Consider the following 23718-nt stretch of genomic DNA (forward strand, 5'->3'; position numbering starts at 1 on the left):
ACAGAGACAGGATTGGAGGCACTCCAGAGAAGGGCTACCAAAATGGTGAGGGGGTCTCCATCAAATGGCTTATAAGGAGAGGTTGAAGGACCTAAATATGTATACTCTGGAGGAGAAGAGGTGCAGGGGAGTTATGATACAGACCTTCAGATACCTGAAAGGTTTTAATAATGCACATTTGACAAACCTTTTCCGTTGGAAAGAAATCAGTAGAACTAGGGATCACAAAATGAAGACGACTCAGAACCAACGTCAGGAAATATTTCTTCATGGAGAGGGTGGTGGATGCCTGAAATGCCCTTCCGGAGAAGGTGGTGAAGATAAAAATGGTGAAAGATTTCAGAGGGGCATGGGATAAACACTGTGGATCCCTAAAGGCTACAGGATGGAAATGAGGAAAAGAGCACATGGGCAAACTTTCTGGTGTGGTGGTTACTACCCTTAACCAACAAGCCTTCATACTGTTTATGCAACTCACTATTGCTCTCTGCTTTAATGGCGGGGCAAAAAAGAAAAGGGGAATTAGTTTCAGACAGCAACCAAAAAGGACATGAATTCTTCAGTCTGAGAAAACAAATAAGCATGAGGGTAACTTGTTAATGTGACTGTTACTACCCTTAACCAATAAGCCTTATACTTGTGATGTAACTCAACATTGTTCTCTGCTACAAATGGCAAGAGTTAACAAGGAATTGGACTCAGACAGGAACCAACAAGGGCCTTGACTTGGTTTGGGAAACTAAGCATGGGGGTAACTTGTATTATGGGGGTGACCTGTATGGTGCAGCTGGTGCTACCATAAGCTTGCTGGGTGACTGGATGACAGCAATACACAAGATATGTGAGGTGGGGCTGCAAATTAGGGAACAACCTTTGATAGTTGCTGCACTGAAGGAATACAAAGTGTGGATCAGATACAAGGATTCCTGGAAGCACAGCTGAGTGTTTTGAGGCATGGGTTTTGAGGGGTTTCCTGGGACCAGGTAAATGGAAATGGAGTGAGTTCTAGAGGTAGTGTGCAGTAAGAAAGAAAGCACAGAGGCTGGGGCAACAATGTTGTAAGAAGGGAATGAGGTCTGTGCAGAACATCAAAGTGGATGACAGTTGAGAAGACAGAGTGGAGGGAAGGAGGCATTTATGAAAGCGCAATGAGTCTGAATGTAACATGGAAGCATAACTATGAAATTTCATTTCGCAGGCCAGAAAAACAAAAAATGTACATGATCTTTCTCACTAGTAACGAACCAGTGTAACATAATTTCATGTTAAAGCCAGAAAACCCTATCACAATTCAACAATAATGCTAAACAGTACAAAGTAAAACATAGTGAATGGGACACACACAAGTTTTATTTCTAGTGAAAGAGAAATTTTTCTTTGTATGTTATTAGTTAAGCAATACATCCCCTTATTCACTGCAGCACTCGCTTCATACTGTGTCTGTGTCTGAATTAACAGGATCTTACGATAGGTGTTACTGACACAAAATACTTGAGAACAAATGACATAAATCAAGGGAAATACAAATAAAGAAAGGACAAGAACAAAATCTTGATAAAAACAGATTTAATAACTGCCATGCAAAGATCAGACTCCTTGTGACTAGACAAGTACGTTATGACAAGCAAAAGTGACTGCTTATGCCATAATTATGAATGTTATTGTCAAACTTCAGGAGTCCATTGTTAAGGGTTGTATGTGCTAAGAGGTCAATATTCAGTGATACAGTGAGTAGGAAGTTCACCAGTTAACTTTAACTGGCTGACATTGGTTGGAATATTCAGGAGGACTTAACCAGGTAAGTCTCTCAGTGTGACTACTCGGCTAAACTTAGGCTGTTAAAGTTGTTCAGTTCTGAATGGGGCTTGGTCCCTTCACTAATATCTGTCGGTGAAGGGACCAATCATTGGAATTATCAACCAGAGTGAACTGAATAAAGTAGTACTAATGAGTCGGGAGCAGTCAGTTCTACGGTACTTAGTATTCAGTCCACGTTTCTAAGGGGTGGGGGAGAAGGGGGTCAAGAATTGGTACCCATTTGGCATGCAGTTTTATTTTATTTTTTAGGACTGCTGTATTCCCAATAAGAGTTGGCCAGATAATGTTACCTGGCTAGCAATGATATTCAGTGTTAGCCTGATACAGTTAAGCCACATGCTCAAAATGCACCTGCCCTGCCTCTTTGTTATCTGGCCAAATTTCAGCAGGGTAATGACTCATCTCATTTAAAACTTAGCCATTCAGGGAGACAGGTTATTTAAAACTTAGGGTGTGTCCAGCTAAGTCCTAAACTTAACCAGACAAATCTTTTTGAATACGGATCTCTAAGCATTTGTCCATAGTTACAAAATGGGAGAAAGCAGAGTTGCTTACCTGTAGCAGGTGTTCTCCTAGGACAGCAGGATGTTAGTCCTCACACATGGGTAACATCATTGGATGGCGCCTGGCATGGAAAACTTATGTCAACGTTTCTAGAACTTTGACTAGGCACACTGAGCATGCCCAGCATGCCCTATACCATGCCCCCATGCTAGGTCCTTCTTCAGTCTCGTAACATAGAATTACGAAAAATTTAAAACAAAAACTAGGAGAAACCTAACTCTGAGGGGTGGCAGGCGGGTTTCGTGTGGACTAACATCCTGCTGTCCTAGCAGAACACCTGCTTTCTCCTAGGACAAGCAGGATGGTAAGCCTTACACATGGGTGAATCCCTAGCTACAGGCTGCTCCCCAATACAAAAGGGGACCAACAAGCACCAACCATGTGCCAACGGGCACAACAATCACAGTGCTGTTGATAACAGAGGGGAAGCCAGCCTGAACCCAAACAATGGGCCAGTTGAGTTCTACACCTCAAAGAGATTCCAAATGAAAAAATGACAGGCGATGTTGGTGGGCGATCGACGTCAGCGGGCACTGAGGCATCGCCTCCATGGGGTGGGAATGGAGCAAAAATAAACTTAGTAAACCACCGAAAAACCTGACTGAGAGGCTAAAGGGAACAGAAGAGGGACCTGCATTGAAGAAAACACGAAAAAAATGAAAATTATAAGTGGAAAAGTTTTCCAAGGCAATTTCCAAAAGAAAAGCCACGAGCTCACTTCACTGCAAGGCAACAGCTCTGTGGAAAAGACTGAAGGGGGACCCCATGTGGACGCGTGATATAGGGCATGCTGGGCAAGCTCAGTGTGCCTAGTCAAAGTTCTAGAAACTTCAACATAAGTTTTTCGTGCTGGGCTCCATCCGATGATGTCACCCATATGTGAGGACTACCATCCTGTTTGTCCTAGGAGAACATTGCTAACCAAACACTTAACAGTTAGCAAGCTAGCTAATTTTATTTGACAGCATGATAAAAATAAGTTAAATTGACAATTGAATTTTGGTTAGGGAAAGAATGCCAAATGCAATCAACAATACTATATGGACAACAGCAAGCAAAACAATTGAGACACTTAAGTATAATGCACAAAAATCAGAAATATTCCTGTATTTACCTTATGGTATGTAGGCACTCTGCACTTCGGCCTCGTTTTGCTCTGGGCAGCATAAGAAGCTCGCTGCACAGAAAAGATGATTAGTGAGTGTAACAGAGAAAAACCTGAGGCATTAGATGATATATGGTTTTACGCTGTTAATGTGCTTTTAAAAAATAAATAGAAACCCAAATTTCTACACTAACCTACTTTTGCATCTCATCAGGTTATAATGCTTGGACTTTTAAAGTTTTATCCTACAGTTAAAATGCCATAATATCTGAGGGTTCTAGCAATTATTTCTTTATCAGTTCATCCTAAACTGAGAAATATTTCAAATAGGTATGAATCCAAAATTTTAAATCAACCATAGTTTGCATGACGCTCAGAAGCTACAGGTTGCTGCACTATTTCATTTTTAGCACAGGGGAGTGGATTTATTATTACTAATAACAGTGCTAATCATTATCAACACTTTAAATGTCTATGCCTTGCTTACATTTCAGTTTTGTCTCCCAAAAATATATTTCAGAAAAAAATAACTATCAGGAATCCCACCACTATAGGGTCTAACCTGCATGTCTAATTTGCAATGTCATGAATATAGCATTTTATGCACTATTTGTTTTTTTCAAACCTATGGAAATAAAGAAAAAAAACCCTAATAAAAAGATCTTTGCAATACTTTTTGTGATGCACAGAGTAACATCATGAAAATGGACCATTTATGGCATAGAAACCTTTTACTGCAATAATTAAAAACACCATAAAGACAAATTGTATATCAAAGAATATCCACTTTATTTTACATTCTATTGATTTTTTTTTAAATAAATCCTCCTATAAAATGAATTGGTTGGCTTCTACCCAGACAAATTATACCACTGCACTGTAAATATTATGATTGAAATTGGGGTGACTCAACTGCAGAAATCCAGATCTGGAGCCTATATGTCATGCACTGTAATTTATAATCAGGCAATATACATATAAAGTGCCAAGGCCTGCCAATGATATTCCTAGTTTATTTTTGGAGTGAGCCCAGAAACAAAGTACAACATGCACCCCATACTTGTTGCATGAGTGCACTGCAAAAGTTCTATTTATATAAGAGTTGTAAGACGTGAAACACAATTGCAGAACAATTACATTTAAAAATAATCTCAAGCCATCAGCATTGAATTTAGTACCATCAAGTATATTGGAGTAAGAGCTTGAATCACAGCATGCCCTGTGGTTGAGGACTTGCTCAAGGATTTGATTTATGTGTGCCACTTAGACTGACCAAGAAGATGATATATATAATTTTAATTTTTTTTGAGGAATATCAATTATATTCTCCAGGTAAAACTGAAGCATCATCTGGTAAGCTTTGAAGTGGGCTCCAAATGATCACCGTGAATAATCCCTCTACAGTTTAAAACAATTCTGTACAAAGAAGATATCTTTTTAGTGTCTCCAGAGGTTTGATTGGAACATCATTCCCCACTCAGTTTTCATATGCTATTCAAATAAAAAGTTATGGACTACATAAATATTACAGCTATTATGCAAGATTTGATAATAAGTAAACCATGCAAATAGCTGCATCTACAACAAACATGGGCCGACTAGGCTCACTACAGAGCAGCCAGTACCATTATGAATCCTGGACATGTTAAGATGTTACTAAAGTATAATTTAAGACTTCTATCATTAATTCAAGTAAACATGTTGTTAAGTACTTTATCCACCTTGCTTATATGAAATCCACTATTCTTGTATACGAAAGTCTGAGGCACCAGTTTTCATATCAGTTTCAAATTTTTAGGTCAGGAAAAAAAAATATTATGTTACTCTTATTTCTTTTTCTTGTATGCTACACTTTAACTGTATTTACAGTGAATATATACAATATCCATTTCTTTGATTGCCACTGAAATGCTTTCTTTACATTTATTTGGATGCTGAAGTTTGTCTTTGAGATGTTTTCTCAACTTTGTAAATAAAGATTGCTCTTGAGATTGAAAGGTGGATAATAAAAGGCCAGCACATACCAAAGCTGGGAGATACTTGCAGAAGTCGGGTTGGTGTGCGCCACGCGAACTTTAAAAGGCACCCATGTAAGTGCACAAAACCTTTTTGCTGAAAAAGGGTGGGGAATGGGTGCTCCTAGATTTATTAATTAAACCAGCGCATAAATACTTATGTGCAGAAGCATACGCCAGGGTCCCCTACCACGTAACTTTACTTGTGCTATAGATGGCGTGTAAGTCCTAAAACAAAACAAACTAAAGAGGTGAGTGGAGTTTTAAGGGTCATGGCTAACAGGGGTTAAAGGGAGGCTGTTTAACTAGGAAGGTTAGGAAGTCCTATCCCTTACCTGGGAGACAAACTGGGAACAAACTGGGAAAATGTCCAATTGCGTCAGTGCATGTGTGTTTTAAAATCCCACCACTTATGTGGTAGAGGCAACATTTGCGCTCACATGCACGCGTCCATATAAAATTTTGCACACTTATATGCACAGAGAGCTTATTTAATATCATACATGCATATACGCGCAAACGTTATAAAATGGCTGTGTCTCTGGGCGTGAGCCGGTATACACGCGTACACGTGCGCCTGTGCGGCTGTTGAAAAGTTATCCTCTTAAAGGGTAATTGCATAACAACCCATGTAACTTTTGCATTTTCCAAGAATTTTCACTGCAATCTTTTGCGCTTAAGTTTGCTTAGCAAATGATCTGAAACAATGCAAACAAACCCATTTGCACAAAGTTACACTTCTCTTTGCAGAGATTGTGTGTGTAAATGAATGGTGTACTTTTTAAAATCAAAATTATATAAGTAAATCTCAACTCCATCCCTCCCCACAAATATCTATCTTATACCTCCTCTGTAGCAGAAGTAAAGTTACATGGCACTGTTCCTGGGAACTCACCTAGGCGCATAAATATTTGTGCGCACATCTTTGGCCGTGTCCTGGATTGCCCACGTCCCACCCAAACCATTCCCATACCACAACCCTTTGTGAATTGGAGTGAGATATTTGCACATTGGTAGATGCACACGTATATAGGTGGCTTTTAAAATCTGCTGGGCACGTGCATGTCCAACATATGCGCACATCTCCCGATTTTGGCGCATACCAGGCTTTTCAAATTTACCTTTAATTGTTTTCTATGTGGGTAAACATGTGCTTCCCCATATGTGGGTAAATGTATACAGGGTTAAGTCAGGGGATGAAAAGTTTTCATTGAAAATGAGCTTGCTGGCCTATACGTTACTTGCAAGATTTGAATATTATCTCCTTCAGATCCACTTTCTCTTCTGTTTAATGTAACATATCAAATAGCATTGGTGCTTTTGTATATTCAGCTACAGCAAAAGAAAAAAGAATGTGTTTACTTTCTCTTTATTGATCACAATTTACCTTTCTTGCTCAGATAAATACTGATTATCCACATCTCTGTGTCTGCGATCAATAGGACTTCGAGAGGCATCATGGTGTCTAGTTGGAGAACGAGATCGTCTCATTTGATGAATTTCATCTAAACTCCTAAAAAATATGATGAAAACATATTGGCATGGTATTTATTAATGACACAGTCAATATAATTCAACCATATTATTTAACGCTATTGTTTGGTATATGTTGAATTTCCCTCCTACTGCTGCCATAGATTATTTGCCATTGCAGAGCATCAGGTCACTGGACCTCCTTCTTCCTGAGCCCCTCTCCTCATACCGTGGGACTATTTGAGCCAAATCTATGCCACTGCAACTCTGTCCACAAAAGATTTTAAACCATTTGACATGCAGGTTCTGAGATTTTGTTTCTCTAACTTTTAAAGGATTGACAAAATACCATTATCAACATCAATATTATGTTTCAGAAACAGAAACAAAATTAGGAAACATAAGAACATAAGAAATTACCATGCTGAGTCAGACCAAGGGTCCATCAAGCCCAGCATCCTGTTTCCAACAGAGGCGAAATCAGGCCACAAGAACCTGGCAATTATCCAAACACTAAGAAGATCCCATGCCACTGATGCAATTAATAGCAGTGGCTATTCCCTAAGTAAATTTCATTAATAGCCGTTAATGGACTTCTCCTCCAAGAACATATCCAAACCTTTTTTGAACCCAGCTACACTAACTGCACTAACCATATCCTCTGGCAACAAATTCCAGAGCTTAATTGTGCATTGAGTGAAAAAGAATTTTCTCCGATTAGTCTTAAATGTGCTACTTGCTAACTTCATGGAGTGCCCCCTAGTCCTTCTATTATCCAAAAGTGTAAATAACCGATTCACATCTACTCGTTCAAGACCTCACATTATTTTAAAGACCTTTATCATATCCCCCCTCAGCTGTCTCTTCTCCAAGCTGAACAGCCCTAAACTCTTCAGCCTTTCCTTTTAAGGGAGTTGTTTCATCCCCTTTATCATTTTGGTTGCTCTTCTCTATACCTTCTCCATCACAACTATATCGTTTTTGAGATGTGGTGACCAGAATTGTACAAAGTATTCAAGGTGTGGTCTCACCATGGAGCGATATAGAGGCATTATGACATTTTCTGTTTTATTAACCATTCCCTTCCTAATAATTCCTACATTCTGTTTGCTTTTTTGACTGCTGCAGCACACTAAGCTGACAATTTAAAAGTATTATCCACTATGATGCCTAGATCTTTTTCCTGGGTGGTAGCTCCTAATATGGAACCTAACATCGTGTAATTAAAACAAGGGTTATTTTTCCCTATACGTAACACCTTGCACTTGTCCACATTAAATTTCAAGTGCCATTTGGATGCCCAATCTTCCAGTCCCACAAGGTCCTCCTGAAATGTATCACAATCTGCTTGTGATTTAACTACTCTGAATAATTTTGTATCATCCGCAAATTTGATAACTTCACTCATCGTATTCCTTTCCAGATCATTTATAAATATATATGAAAAGCACCGGTCAAAGTACAGATCCCTGAGGCACTCCACTGTTTACCCTTTTCCACTGTGAAAATTAACCATTTAATCCTACTGTCTGTTTCCTGTCTTTTAACCAGTTTGTAATCCTCTCTGTCTGCCTCAGCTCCTCCAAATCTGCTACTCTAGCCTCCAGAGATCGGACTCTGAGAGCCAGGAGCTCCTTGCACCAAACGCACACATACAATCTCTCACCGGAGGGTAAAAAAATCATACATGTGACAGTCAATGCAAAAGACTGGAAAGCCCCCCCCCCCCTCCCCCTTTGCTGCTGGACTGCTGCCTTCATCTTAATTTTATTGAGATCCTAGTTAGGTTTAGGATACTAAGGGAGTTGGAATTAGTGTACTTTAAATTTATAGGTGTATTTACTAATTAATCTGCTAGTGTCCTCCAAGGGGATGCTTAAACTTTCAATAAGGGCTGTGTGATAAAGAATATGACAGAAAGCCTCAGACTGCCTTAAGGGACCGGCTCCAGCTATCTGGCCTGGTCCACCTTAAGACAGATAGGAAGGGGATCCTCGGGTGGGGGTATTTCCCTGAGGTAAGGGATAAAAAGGTGAGGCCCTGAGAGAGGGAGGAAGGCCCTAGGAAGGAGAAGGAAGCTGTAATTAAGTGCTGTGTCTTTTTGGAAGTTTTCTTGTCTTGTCAGTCTGCTGAGGTAAGCAGCCATTTTGCTTCTGTTCTGTTAAAATTCTGTAAATAAACTGGTGAAAAGCAGACCAGACTCCAGCATGGTCTGTTCTCTGGCCTTCCCCAGTCCTAGACCACTCCAAGAGCATCTCAGACTGGTACAATAGTATGATTTAGATAAGAGCCTGATTGATTTTTAATTAGAAAGTGTCTCTTGCCTAAAAATCAAGGGTTGAGTGGGTGGGAAAACAGACACTAGAATTAACTGTCTCTGGCTTGCTTATTACCTCAGACACACACAAACTCTAAATAATATATTCCACTATGTGACCTTTCTCCAAACTTTTATAAGTCCAAAGATTTCCTAAAGCTATACTTACCAATCCTCTTTAACCACCATTAAATTGATCTTCACTCAAGCAATTGAAGGGTTTGAGATTCTCGCTCCATTACGCGCATGCTTCCGGTCCTCTTCTACTGCAAAGGATGTGGGGCCTCTGGAAGCTAGGGCTGTGGAATTCAATCCCTGGATCGCTTGTGGTGACCTCTGGACTTCTCTCCCGGGGGATGTTGGGAGCAGCATGCGGATGACCCTTCCAGTACTCTTCTACTGCAAAGGGTGCAGGGACTCTAGAAGCTGGGGCTGTGGAATTCAATCCCTGGATCTCTTGCGGACTCCTCTGGACTCCTCTCCTGGGGGATGCTGGGAGCAGTATGCAGATGAGCCTTCCGGTCCTCTTCTACTACTTAATGTACAGTTGTATATGATAGGATTTTCAACTCATGTAGCAGCATGTACTAATTCTAGATGAATAAAGCTGATCCAAGTTCTTTCTATTCGGTTTCCATTGTGTTATATTTTTGTGTGTTACATATCAGAAACTACCTTCTGTGACACAGCAGCATGTGCAATTATATGGTCTTTTTCTGATGCATGTGATATCTATTTTTTTAGTTTTGTAATTGTGCAGCTAATATGTATGTTTTATTTTCTGTTGTAAGCTAATTAGAGTATCAATAGGAGACATAAATGTAATAAATAAACAAGCAAATAAAGCCTCAACAGAAGATATTATGAAATTCATGAAGAGAAGTTTCCACAGCTATCTAAATCAAAGGTCAGACATATCTCTGTTCTAACCCAATCAGTAGTGGACCCTTGGTCCGGAGGGTACTCACCGAGGAGAAGTCCTGATGAATTCCCTTCCGGAAGGTGGAGCGGTAACTCAATCCAGCGAATGCAAGGCAGGCGACAGATAGAGCAAGGTCCAGTTCTAGGCAAGGTCAGGGCAGGCGGCAGGCAAAGCAAAGTCCAGTTCCAGACAAGGTCAAGGCAGGTGGCAGGCAAGGCGCAAAGTCCAGTTCCAGGCAAGGTCAAGGCAGGCGGCAGGCAAGGCAAAATCCAATTCCAGGCAAGGTCAAGGCAGGCGGCAGGCAAGGCGACGTCCAGTTCCAGGCAAGATCAAGGCAGGCAGCAGGCAAGGCGAAGTCCAGTTCCAGGCAAGATCAAGGCAGGCGGCAGGCAAGGCAAAACTCCAGAAGAAACCAGCAAGGACCCTGTTGCAAAGGCATCTGAGCCTTCCTGGGGAGAGGTTTAAATCTCCCCGGGCATCTGACGTCATCATCCGGGGCCGACCCAACTCTCCTGCCTCGGCCCCTTTAAGGGGGCGGGTCCTGCCGCGCTCTCCCCGACGCTGCTCTGGAGACGCAGGGAGAGATGCGCCGCGGCCCGCGCAATCTGCAGCCGCCGCCGAGGGATCCGCCCGACCCGGTAGGAGGTCCCGGCCGGGAACCCCCTCGACCCGAGACCACAACAGTACCACCCCTCTTATGCCCTGTTCTAGAAGGACCAGGCTTACCGGGGTGTGAAAGATGAAAATTCTGGAGTAAGGTCTTATCCAAGATGTTTACGGATGGTTCCCACGAGTTCTCCTCTGGACCAAAGCCTTCCCATGCAATCAGATATTCCCATCGTCTGTGGTTATGACGGACATCGAGAACCTCCTGTACCTGATAAATTGGATCGTCCGCAGATGCAACCATGGGTGGTCGAGAGGGAGCAGCATGGAACGGAGAGCAGATCACAGGTTTGAGCAAGGAGACATGGAAGGAATTATGAATAGGGAGACTGGTCGGGAACCGCAAGCGTTAGGTGACTGGACCCAAGCGTTTGCTGACAAAGGAAGGTCCAATATACTTAGGAGCCAGTCTCATAGATGGAACCTGGAGACGTATGTGACGGGTACTCAGCCAAACACGGTCTCCTGTATTAAATAGTGGAGAAAGGAGATGATGCTTATCCGTCATCCACTTGGAGGTAGCAGCAACACGTAACAGCTTAGCATTAGTAGCCTTCCAGAGTTCATGAAGCTGTGATTCAGAAAGGTGGGCCGCCGGAGAGGCAACCAAACCCGGCAAAGGAAGAGGAGGTCGGGGCTGCTTCCCGTAAACAATCTGGAAGGGAGAATTCCCAGTGGCCGAGTGCGTGTGTGAATTATGTGAAAATTTGGCCCAGGGTAACAGCGAGGACCAATCGTCCTGACGATCATTCACAAACAGGTGGAGAAACGTCTTCAATCCACGGTTGATGCGTTCAGCCTGTCCATTCCCTTGCGGGTGAAAAGCAGTGGTAAAGTCCAACTGTACCCCCAAATTTTTTACACAACGCACCCCAATATTTGGCAGTAAATTGTGGACCTCTGTCTGATGTAATGTGGAGTGGAAGACCATGAAGGCGGAACACATAAAGAGCAAACAGTTCTGCTAGCTCAAGGGCGGATGGTAGCTTGGGCAGTGGAATAAAGTGCGCCATTTTGGAAAATCGGTCGACCACCACCCAAATAAACTGCTCGCCGGAAGAGGGAAGGTCCACAATAAAGTCTGTGGAGATATGGGTCCAAGGTTCCTGAGGGGGTGGTAGGGGTTGGAGGAGGCCCCATGATCGACCAGGTAATGGTTTCTGTTGGGCACACTTTGGACAGGAATCGACGTAGGCCCACACATCCTTGTGACAATTGGGCCACCAATAGTAACGGGATAGTATTTCCAAGGTACCTGCTCTCCCGGGATGGCCCGCCGTAAGAGAATCATGTACCCAAGAGAGTACCCTGGGACGAAGGCGAAGAGGGACCACTGCCTTCCCTGGTGGAGCAGTCCTAGTGGCGGCCAGGACCACTCTGGCCGGGTGAATAATATACCTGGGGGAGTCAGGTGTGTCATCGGTCTCATGCAGCCGGGACAGGGCATCAGCACGAATGTTTTTTGTTGCAGGTCAGTAACGTAATACAAAATCAAAATGACTGAAGAATAGCGACCACCGAGCCTGGCGTGGGTTCAATAGTTGTGCTTTACTAAGGTACTCCAAGTTCTTGTGATCTGTATAAACTGTAATCATATGTTGCGCTCCCTCCAGCCATTGCCTCCATTCCTCGAAGGCCATTTTAATGGCCAGCAATTCCTTGTCTCCAATCCCGTAGTTCCTTTCTGCCTGGGAAAATTTGCGAGAAAAGTAGGAACAGGGGAGTAATTTCCCTTGGTTGGAGTGTTGGCAAAGTACTGCTCCTACCACCACATCAGAAGCATCCACTTCCACAATAAATGGTCACGTGGGATCTGGATGATGGAGACAGGGTTTTTGTAAAAATGCAATTTTTAGATCCTCAAAAGCCCGTACTGCCTCGTCAGGCCTATTCCTGGGGTCTGCTCCCTTTTTAGTCAGAGCCGTGAGAGGTGCCACAATGTGAGAAAATCGAGGAATGAACGTCCTGTAGAAATTAGCAAACCCTAAAAAACGTTGTGGGGCCTGGAGTCCCACTGGTTGTGGCCATTCTCGGATGCTAGCCAATTTATCAGGGTCCATCTGAAAACCAGTGGTGGATATGATATAGCCTAGAAAAGGTAATAATTGTCTTTCAAATACACATTTCTCCAGTTTTACAAATAACCGATTTTCTCATAGTCGTTGAAGAACTTTTCGAACTTTTATGCGATGGGCGGCCAGAGTTTTAGAGTAGATTAATATATCATCCAGATAGATGATTACTCCTTGGTTCAACGTGTCTCGAAATATTTCATTCATTAAATTTTGGAATACCGCCGGCGCATTTCAAAGACCAAATGGCATCACCAGATATTCGTAATGTCCATCTCGCGTATTAAACGCTGTCTTCCATTCGTCTCCAGGTCTAATCCGCAACAGGTTGTACGCCCCCCATAAGTCCAGCTTAGTAAATATACTAGCTCCATGAAGGAGATCTAGTAATTCCGAAATCAGCGGGAGAGGATATCGGTCCTTGCGAGTTATCGCATTAAGTCCACGGTAGTCAATACATGGTCTTAATGACCCATCTTTCTTGGGAACAAAGAAGAACCCTGCTCCTGCTGGAGATGATGAAGGTCGAATAAATCCGCGTTCCAGATTTTCTTTAATGTACTGGGACATAGCTAAAGATTCGGGCCCAGATAATGGATACACTCAGCCTCTAGGTGGACAAGTATTAGGAAGCAGATTTATGGCACAGTCAAAAGTGTGATGTGCTGGGAGTATCTCTGCTTCTTTTTTGGAAAATATATCCGAAAAATCTGCATATTGTGATGGTGGTAGCAGTTTTGACGTGGCTAGTTGGATTCTGGGCTGAGGTCTTTGCTTTAAACAGGTAGTGAAACATCCTGGTCCCCAAGCTGTAATCTGAAGAGTCCTCCAGTCAATAATGGGTGCGTGTTTTTGTAGCCAGGGTAGGCCCAAAGCCACTGGGTGGACCGCTTTTTCCAAAATGAAGAAGGATATCTCCTCCTTATGGAGGATCCCTGTCTGGAGAGTTATTGGGGCGGTGCAGGTGGTGACTTGACCCGGAAGATTCTCCCCCTGGATCGAGGAGATCGTTGAAGATAATGGATCGTTGAAGATAATGTATCATGACCGGAACGGTACAGTGAGGGGCGAGACTGCTCCCTAGGGTCAACCCCTCCAAGACACCTAGGTTTGGTAGTTTCCCGCACGATCGGGGCACTGAGCGAAAAGATGCCCCCTATTACCGCAGTATAGGCAAAGTCCCATTCTCCTTCGGCGTTGTTTTTCCTCTGTGGTCAGGTGGCTCCTACCCAACTGCATGGGCTCCTCCTTGCCTTCAGTGGATACTTCAGGAGGGTTAGAAGGAATCATAGGACGGGAGAAGGTGGGAGCCAAGGGAACTGTGCGACAGTAGGCTCTCACTTCCTTGGCTCGTTGCTGTAGGCGACGATCAATACGACCTGAGAGGTCGATCACCGCCTCTAGATCATCTGGAATCTCTCGCGCCGCCAACTCATCTTTGATGCGACGGGAGAGTCCTTCCAAAAAAATTCCTCTTAGACAATCATTCTGCCAACCCAACTCGGAAGCCAAGGTGCGGAATTCCACCGCGAACTCTGCCAACGTACGAGTACCTTGACGTAGGTTGAGGAGTTCCGAGGAGGCAGTAGACTGACGTCCTGGTTCGTCGAATACCTGACAGAAGGTCCGAACAAATCGTGGCAAGTCATTCAAAATGGAGTCTCCTCATTCCCAGATCGGGGATGCCCAGGCTAGGGCCTTCCCATCTAATAAGGAGATGATGAAGGACGTCTTGATTCGATCTGAGGAAAACTGCTGTTCCTGTAAGGAAAATCGAATGAAGCATTGATTTAAAAATCCACGACATTGCTTGGCATCTCCAGCATAGCGAGGTGGAGCAGGCAGATGGGTTACCATACTCGTAAGGCTCGCAGTCGCAGGCGTTGGGACGGCAGCCTCTGCTCCTCGGACTGAGTTGAGTCGGTTTGCTAAACGTTCTACCGTGGCGGTCAGAGCCTCAAGGCATTGTTGTTGTTGTTGTTGTTGCCTCTGTTGCATGAGTTGTTGAGCCAGGCCAGGAATACCCTGGAGACCATGCAAGTCCACCGGGTCCATGGCCTTTGCAATCTGTTCTAACCCAATCAGTAGTGGACCCTTGGTCTGGAGGGTACTCACCGAGGAGAAGTCCTGATGAATTCCCTTCTGGAAGGTGGAGCGGTAACTCAATCCAGCGAATACAAGGCAGGCGACAGATAGAGCAAGGTCCAGTTCCAGGCAAGATCAAGGCAGGCGGCAGGCAAGGCAAAATCCAGTTCTAGGCAAGGTCAAGGCAGGCGGCAGGCAAGGCGATGTCCAGTTGCAGGCAAGGCGAAGTCCAGTTCCAGGCAAGATCAAGGCAGGCGGCAGGCAAGGCAAAACTCCAGAAGAAACCAGCAAGGACCTTGTTGCAAAGGCATCTGAACCTTCCCGGGGAGAGGTTTAAATCTCCCCGGGCGTCTGACATCATCATCCGGGGCCGACCCGACTCTCCTGCCTCGGCCCCTTTGAGGGGGCGGGTCCTGCCATGCTCTCCCCGACGCTGCTCTGGAGATGCAGGGAGAGACGTGCCGCGGCCCACGTGATCTGCGGCCGCCGCCGAGGGATCCGCCCGACCCGGTAGGAGGTCCCGGCCGGGAATCCCCTCGGCCCGGGACCGCAACATCTCAGGCTCCCACATCAGGAAGCTTTTCAGCTTGTGTAAATACCATTAAGAAACTAGCCAAAACCAGATCACTTTGTGCTATTTTTAACCCACTAGTAACTAGAACAGATTTCTATGAGCCAGCCACAGTTGACTGAAATCAGTTTTGCTTTGAGGTGCTTTCTGTATTAATGTATTTTAAATAAAGAGGACATGTCACTTCAACTTTGCATGTTTGCAAAGGTTTTTCTCTTTCAACATCTGAGTACCTGTTTAGAAAAGGATTTTAAACACTACATTCTTTCATTTTTAAACTGCCTTTTCTTCAAATGTATATAATTTTTTTTAATCATTGTGGCCCAAAAACAGAATCTGTATCATTTTGTTTTTAATTGAATAATGTAGGCAGCTTGGTTCCACAGATATTATTATAACAGTGTAAAAACGAACATGTAAAATAATTAACTATGTATTAGTGTAGACACCATGTCTATTTTTGTGCACATGTGCAAACGTGTGTCTGTGTGGGGGGGGGGGGAGAACTTCAGAGTAAATATGAAATAAGTAAATATACTAAGATTCATTTTTGCATTATACCTCATGAAAAATGATACTATTTCCATGAAATATTACAAATGAGGCATAAAAGGGGTTGAGCATATCCTTTATTATTATTTTTTTCACTGAAAGGAACTGTCAAGTGCTTGAGAAATTCCGGTAAAGCAAATTTTGACCACAATCATGAAACTTACTGAGTTGGTGATTTTTAACCTACTCATAAGTGGTGGTGAAACTGCAGTTTTTTATAGGGCAAGCTGAATGGACCAAACTGTCTTTATCTTCCATCATCTAGTACAATAGATTATAAATGCCAGCCACAGTTGAGTAACTGGCTTGCTGACTCAGCAGAAAAGTCTGACATTTCTATCATCATCTCAGAAAAGAATAATTCTCTATGGAACATGGGAAATTGACTTCAGCAGGGCATTTGTACCATAGAGAATGTGGGATAAAGAGCTCCATTTCCCATGAATTTGATGCTTGTGTTCCTAGAGCAATTTTCTGAGCCATTTACACAAGTAGATAACAATTTTCCCCTCACCCCACCCAAATAAAAAAGCCAGGAAGAAACTTGCTCTCCCCATGCCTGACTAAAAGTATGCAAAAAACCCCAAAACAGTATGCAGGGGATTTCACCGGGCACATACTTTCAGCTGCATTTAAAAAAAAAAAAAAAAAAAAGGCATTCCTGTAGGCGTGGTTTAGGTTGGGGGGTCAAAATAGTGTGTGTACTTGCCATTTTTAAAAGTATGTGTGGCATTTTAAACCCTTCCCACCCCTCCCCCATCTCAGCTGCCTGCTCAAATAGAAGAGGTTCAAAGCATTCAGCTAGTTTTAGCGCATGGACTGTGCGGCTGCAAATTTTCCAAGGGGACTCACGCACATTCTTTCCCTTTGAAAATGGGTAGCAATAACCTTGGGTTGAAAGTGGCCATGTGCATTATAATGTGAGCTATTCCAAAACCAATGGCCCCTTGGTTACTCATACAACAGCATACAAGCCATGCTCACAGATCACTAGTTTAAATTCCATTGGTGATAGGTTCACATTGAAAATCCCAGGAAGGAGATTTATTTATTTATTTATTTATTTAAAGGCTTTTATATACCGGAGTTCATGCACTAGTGCATACCACTTCGGTTTACACAGAACAAGGATCAGAAAATTACATCAAACAGATTGAACAATTAAACAAATATACAATTACATCCAACGATTGGGTATAAATAACATGGCTAACTTAGTAGGAACTTGGAGTTTGAGATGATAAGAGCTTGCATCTCTACTTTTTTGGCACTCTTTTCAACCTTCCGTGCATTTCTTGTCAATTCTCCTTTATTTCCTCATTCAAGGTTATAGGTTCCACATAGTAGGAAGGGGATAAAATCTCCCTACAGGAAGCACTTAAGGACCATGAATCCAGAAATGATTAGGGCCCACCACAAGATTTAACAGGGTGTGACCGTGAAACAGGATTAAAGAAATCTATTTTTATCTTGATCAAACCATTAAAAGTTAGCTCAGTGTTACTTCCATCAGCATCAAATCAGCAACCTCTAAATATTCAGGATCCAAGATGGTGGCAGGCAGCTAATTGTTGTGCCCCTCGCCTCATGAACTTCTCATATATTACCTTTAAAAAATATTATGGGTCAGAAGAAAAAATCAAGGTTCAATCCTTGCCCTGCAACACCACTTGCTTCTTCACCTCGAGGTCCAATAGATGCCCATGGAATGACATTGCCATTGGAGGATCCATTGGGAAGTGCTGGAGGGGAAGGCTTGCCACCACCTTCCCCAGGATCTTTTGTTACACTCAGCCCAGTGGCTCCAATACCACTTTTGGACCCTGTAGCTGGAAGGAACTTCCCTATTGCAATATTGCTTGCGGGAGGGCTCTGCAAGCAGCCTCTGTCACCACTCCACCGCCAACTCCCTATGCCGGTAGAAGACCCCTCTGCTTCTCCATGACTGCTGATGCTGCCTCTACTGCTGCTTGGCCGGATACCGTTTTTGTGTCGGTGCGGCCCTGAAATACCGCCGGCAATCCCCAATGTGGCTGCTGTCTTCCTAGGTGCGTGCGCACCTCAGTCTGGAATTTAAGGGGACTGCAGCGAGAAAAGCCTCATGGCTCTTCCTGATGATGTCATTGCATCAGGACTTTAAAAGGCCACTTCTCCCATTGGTCCAGGCCTTCGCAAGGTTTTTTTCTGGTCTCTAGGTCCTTCAAGATCTGTTTCTTGTGGTTCTCTGTGGTTCCTGGTTCCGGTTCCAAGACTTCATTCCTGCACCCAGGTTTTCGGTCCAAGTCTTCCTTCCTGCATCCAAGTCTTCAGTCCAAGTCTTCAGAGTCCTGCCTGAGTTTTCGCCACTGGTTCTAGCCTTTGGAGTCTCTTTCTTAGTTCCTGAGTTTGAGTCTCAAGTTCCTGACTCTGAGTTGAGAGTCAGAGTTCCTGAGTATGAGTTTCAAATTCCTGAGTCTGAATCTGAGTTCCTAAGTCTGAGTTCTGAGTTTCTGAGTCTGAGTCCGAGTTCTTAAGTCTAATTTCCAAGTTCCTGAGTCCTATCCCTGGTCTCCGGAGTTCTTGTTCTATTTCAAGTCCTGAGCCCTCCTTTTGTTGCTAGTCTTAAGAGCCTTCACCTTTTTCCAAGTCTTCAGAATCTTCAGGGTGTTTCAAATCCTGAGCTTTCATCTTGTTTGAAGTCTTCAGAGTCTTCAGTCTGTTCCAAGTCCTGAGCCTTTGTCATGTTACAAGTCTTCAGAGCCTTCATCTTGTCATGAGTGTCCAGAGTCCTCAGCCTTTGTCTGTACTATGCTCAAGCCGTTTCCTAAGCAGATAGTCTAAAAGGGCTTATGGAGTGGCCAGAGAACTACCCCAGAGACCAGTATGGGTTGCTGGTTCTCAGTTCCTGAAGCATGTTGGATGTCCAAGTGTTCCTGTTCCAAGTCAAGAGTGTTTCTGTTTCAGTCAGCCCATAACCAGACATGCTCGCCCACCAGCAGCATAGACCATGGCCATTCCCAGGGTTGTGTCGGACGGGTCATGGCACAGGAGCTCACGCTAACATCCATCTGTGCTCACAACATTCCCCTCATGGCTTGGAGAGTCACTTTTTTATGACATGGTTGCGACTTCCTCAGAGTCAAGGAATGCAGTGAGAAGTGTTGCTGCCTCAATGTCTGGCATTTTGGCTGGTGTGGATATCTTTGTGGTTCCCAGCACTATATTGGCACAGAGAGAGGATTCTGGTCTTCCAAGTGGGTTGAATGAAATGGCTGGTCAGATTACTCCAAATCTCAGGATTTAGTGAGAAGCTTCAGGATGGTGAGACTAGCTGAATTTACACTTGATTCTATCTGGGAAGCCATAGAAGGTTTTGGCAAAGCTATTACTTCTCATATTTTGCCTTTTATTACAAACAATAAGGCTTTTGATACTAGTTTATCTATACTTGAAAATTCCAAAATTGAAATGGCTCAACAAATTTCTGATACTCAACATAATTTATTCAAATTAACAGGGTCATTTATCAAATAGTGTTTTCGCATGCAATAGCACCATAACGTATGGTGCGATACAAATCAGAAAAAGAGGAAGAGTTAGGGGTTCTAGGGGTGTGCATTCATTTCCTACATATTGGTAATCTGCAACGTATAGGGCCATATTCGTTGTATTTGTGGGGAAGCGAAACGTATCACGATTCCCCACGATTACAATGAATTTTCACCGAAGTAGTCGGCCTTCTAAAGGAGCGAATTAAAACAAACCCTCCACCCTCCTGACCCCCCCAAGACTTACCAAAACTCTCTGATGGTCCAGCAGGGGTCCGGGAGCCATCTCCTGCACTCACACCCTTGGCTGTCGGTATTCAAAATGGCACCGATAGCCTTTGACCTTACTATGCCCCAGGGGCTACTGGTGTCATTAGTTGGCCCCATCACATGGTAGGAGCAATGGATGGCCAGCTATTGCTGCCATTTTGAATACCGGCAGCCAAAGGTGTGAGTGCAGGAGATAGCTCCCGGACCCCCCTCTGGATCACCAGAGAGTTTTGGTAAGTCTTGGGGGGGGTCAGGAGGGTGGGGGGTTGTAGTTAATTCAATTTTAGCCAGAAAATGAATAAGCATTAATGAATGAATGTATTAGGGGTCCCCTTGCCGAATGCAACGTATCTGCCCCTGACGAATACCAAATGCAACGTATGGCGTCCCTCTGCACATCCCTAAGGGGTTCACCATTTTGCAAAGCTTTAACACTAATTTAGCTACACCTGTTTCAGTAGGAGAGGGGGAGGGGGAGGGAGAGAGAGGGAGAAAGAGAGAGAGAGAGAAAGAAACTAGCCATAGTGCCCTCACACTAGATAGGTATTTATATCTCTATGGGAGGCCCACCTAGTAACTCGAGGTGAAGTTTAGGTATTAGTGTAGGGGTTAGGGGCCACTTTGAAATTCAAAGTGAGACGTACGAACAGAACAGTGCTATCTTGTGAAGATTTGATGACCTTCGGAGTGAGGAAACTTTGTGCAATATTTGTGCAATGTTCTCTTAACCTAGCTTGATGGACTCTCTACCTGAGTAACATCAAGCTAGGTTGAGAGAACATTGCACAAATCTCATCTTTGAGTGAGTTTCCTCACTCCGAAGGTCATCAAATCTTCACAAGAGAGCACTGTTCTGTTTGTACGTCTCACTTTGAATGTCAAAGTGGCCCCTAACCCCTACACTAATACCTAAACCTCACCTCGAGTTACTAGGTGGGCCTCCCATAGAGATATAAATACCTATCTAGTGTGAGTACATTATGGCTAGTTTCTCTTTCTCTCTCTCTCCTCAGTGGCCCTGCTAGTAAACATGGTCCCCCAGTGGTTGTATGTAGGAAATATCACAAATCTGGCAATTTGTGGTAACTTAGTGCTTCACATAGGTATTAGCATAAACTGCCTATTACCAAAACACAAGCCCCTTTTTCTATCACATGCGATATTTAGTGCATTTTGATAAATCTCTTCAGGATAGTTTGGTCAAAGACCAATAAAGTGGAGAATTTGAAAAATTTGCTGTAATGTAAGAATTTGACTTTATAAATTGTCCTTGTATTTGTATAGTTTCTGCTAAAGATATGATCAGAAGATATATGTTGGAAGTCCTTAATATTCCTGAAACAGCACTGCCACATTGCTCAGATTTATCTTCTGCCTCCTAAGATTGAAATTAATAAATCACAAGGATTTTTTCTCATATCTGATAATTTTTTAGATTTTACTGCCATATTGGAGATGCTTGATACTTCACTGGCTAAACCTCCAACATTATTGGTTACCCTGGTGTAAGACTCAGACAGAGACTGGCTTTTCAATATGTATTCTAGACATCGGGGTCTTATTTTTTTGCAGTGTAAAATCATAGCCCTTCCTAATATTCCTTGATCAATTCAGAGAAAACAGAAGTAGTTTCTATTGTTGAGACTCAGGCTATTACATTAGGAGCACAGTTTTTCCTCAAGTTTCCTCTGTAAATTCTGTATAATGGTAATATGTATGCTTTCTTTGAGCCCAGTCAACTTTCCTTCTTTCTTGCTGGACATATGTGTATATTCAGATCCTCCTGTTTCTGCACCAGATGCATAGATGTATTGCATTGTCTTTTTTTTTAGTCCTTGAAAACTAGCTGCCTTCCCTTCTCATTTGCCTTTGAACATGTTATACCTTATTGGATTGTGTTTCTTGGATCTCTCCTAAAAATTGTGAACTCGAACTTGAGGGCAGATGTATTATCATGGTGTGAAAGAGGTAGCAGAAAGAGTTGAGAGGAGAGGGACACTGCTTTTATTATTATAATTAGTCTATTATGATTGAGTACATTAATTAATTGTGAGATATGACAAAAGTTATATAAAGGGGTCATGTGATAGAAGAAGGGATTTAAATGCATTGTCTTAAAGACCTCCTGACTTGAAATCTAGTGTTTTAACCACAAGACCAGTCCTAATCCATGACAGGGACCTCTGTTTGTTCTCACTTGTGAAATAAAGCTGATTGTAACAAGACATCAGCGCAGTGTGTGCCTGTACATCTTCTGGTAATTGAAGATGACCAAATACAAATCCCTTCATACCTTTGTCTATATCTGTATATATCCAAATTCATGTTGGTCTGAGATACTAATATAATGTGCAAAATATAATATAATAACTATAACTAATATAATAGCAAAACGTGGCTATTCATGAAAGCCTTTCCTGAACTAAACTGAACCTATTCCATCATTAACTAAGCACTCAGACTTTGCCTTATTCACTGCAACTAATATCCCTACCTTATAATTAATATTCCTACCTCATAAAGACAATTCACTAATGCCTTAAGCACATCGACTGGCATTTATGTTCTTTCGATTTAATCCCCTGCTTCTTTTCTATGCTCCAAGTTGTATTACTCCCTTGTTTTATTGTAACTGCATACCTTAGCCTTCTCTTGTTTAATGTTTTATTATTATTTCTACGATTATTATTATTATCATTATTAATATAAATATTAGTTTTTACCTTTTTTGTTACCTATCCACTTGTTAATTGTAAACCGACATGATGCGATATCTATTGTGAATGCCGGTATAGAAAAAACTTAAAATAAAAATAAATAAATAATGAGTATTTATTATACATTTTATTGTAATTAAAATACAAAAATAACTACACATAATTTGGCAATGCAGGAAAGCATGCTACCTCTGTAATGGCACATTTGGTAAACGTGAACGGGTCCTGCCCTGATCATCGCCCCGGTGAGGAGATACAGATCGTGAACGATGATGTGTTGTTCTTTGCTGTTCTGGCACAGTTAATGTTGTGGATCTACTTTCTCTGACATTAGACCTTGAACCTAGAGTAAAAAAATGCAGTCAATATTTATCACACAATGATGTTTACCTTCTGAAAACAGGCAGTTATAACATTGATTATGAAAATATGTCAGGCAATAATTATCTTGTTTTTGAAGCTCAAAAATATCATGCAGAATGTAAAGATTTAAAATAAAGACTTTTATAATTAGAACCAGATGTGTACTAAAGATTTTCTCCCAATTCATGTCTATGGGAAAAATGTTTAGTACATCTGTTTTACATATATATATATATATATATATATATATATATATACTTTATTTATATATAAAAAATATATGTATAATCATGTGTGTTACGAGCGTGACCCCCGTCAGCCGTCACGCTCCGAGGCACGGAGGCGCAGTCGTCTCTAAACAGGGTTGTTAGCCCTTGGGCCACGGCTTGACCCAGGGAGGAGCCCCAAGCCAGACCGTGGGAGGTGAGCTGGTGAGAGCATGGGTACATGGCAAGACATGGCGGACGCAAGGACTGGGCACAAGGTCTGACCCTCAACCAGACCTGCACACCCCAGACAACCAACAACGCAATGTTGATTGATGAACGGTCCTCCGACTGTTCCAAGCCCTTTCGGACCTGCCGCTGGGTACGGCAAGGGGTGACAGGCCAGAACGAGGATGAGGGCAGACGGAGTCCTTGAAACACAGAAGACTTGAGACTATGACTGATGCAAAGACAT

At 42.8% G+C, this 23718-nt stretch overlaps 1 protein-coding gene across 6 annotated transcripts in view; it reads right to left on the reverse strand.

Annotated features, from left to right (window-relative positions):
* The window catches only part of RIMS1 (regulating synaptic membrane exocytosis 1), a 697371-nt gene that overhangs the window by 426824 nt on the left and 246829 nt on the right, over positions 1 to 23718 (reverse strand). For all 6 annotated transcript variants that reach the window (XM_029595629.1, XM_029595632.1, XM_029595630.1 and 3 more), the window contains exons 13-15: positions 22864 to 23017; positions 6890 to 7015; positions 3497 to 3559 (exon numbers count right to left, since the gene is read on the reverse strand). In XM_029595629.1, coding sequence (XP_029451489.1) covers positions 3497 to 3559; positions 6890 to 7015; positions 22864 to 23017 — 343 coding nt within the window. The remainder of the gene's footprint in view (positions 1 to 3496; positions 3560 to 6889; positions 7016 to 22863; positions 23018 to 23718) is intronic.

This window comes from Rhinatrema bivittatum, chromosome 3 (genome assembly GCF_901001135.1).
Source record: "Rhinatrema bivittatum chromosome 3, aRhiBiv1.1, whole genome shotgun sequence".
Taxonomy (NCBI): Eukaryota; Metazoa; Chordata; class Amphibia; order Gymnophiona; family Rhinatrematidae; genus Rhinatrema; species Rhinatrema bivittatum.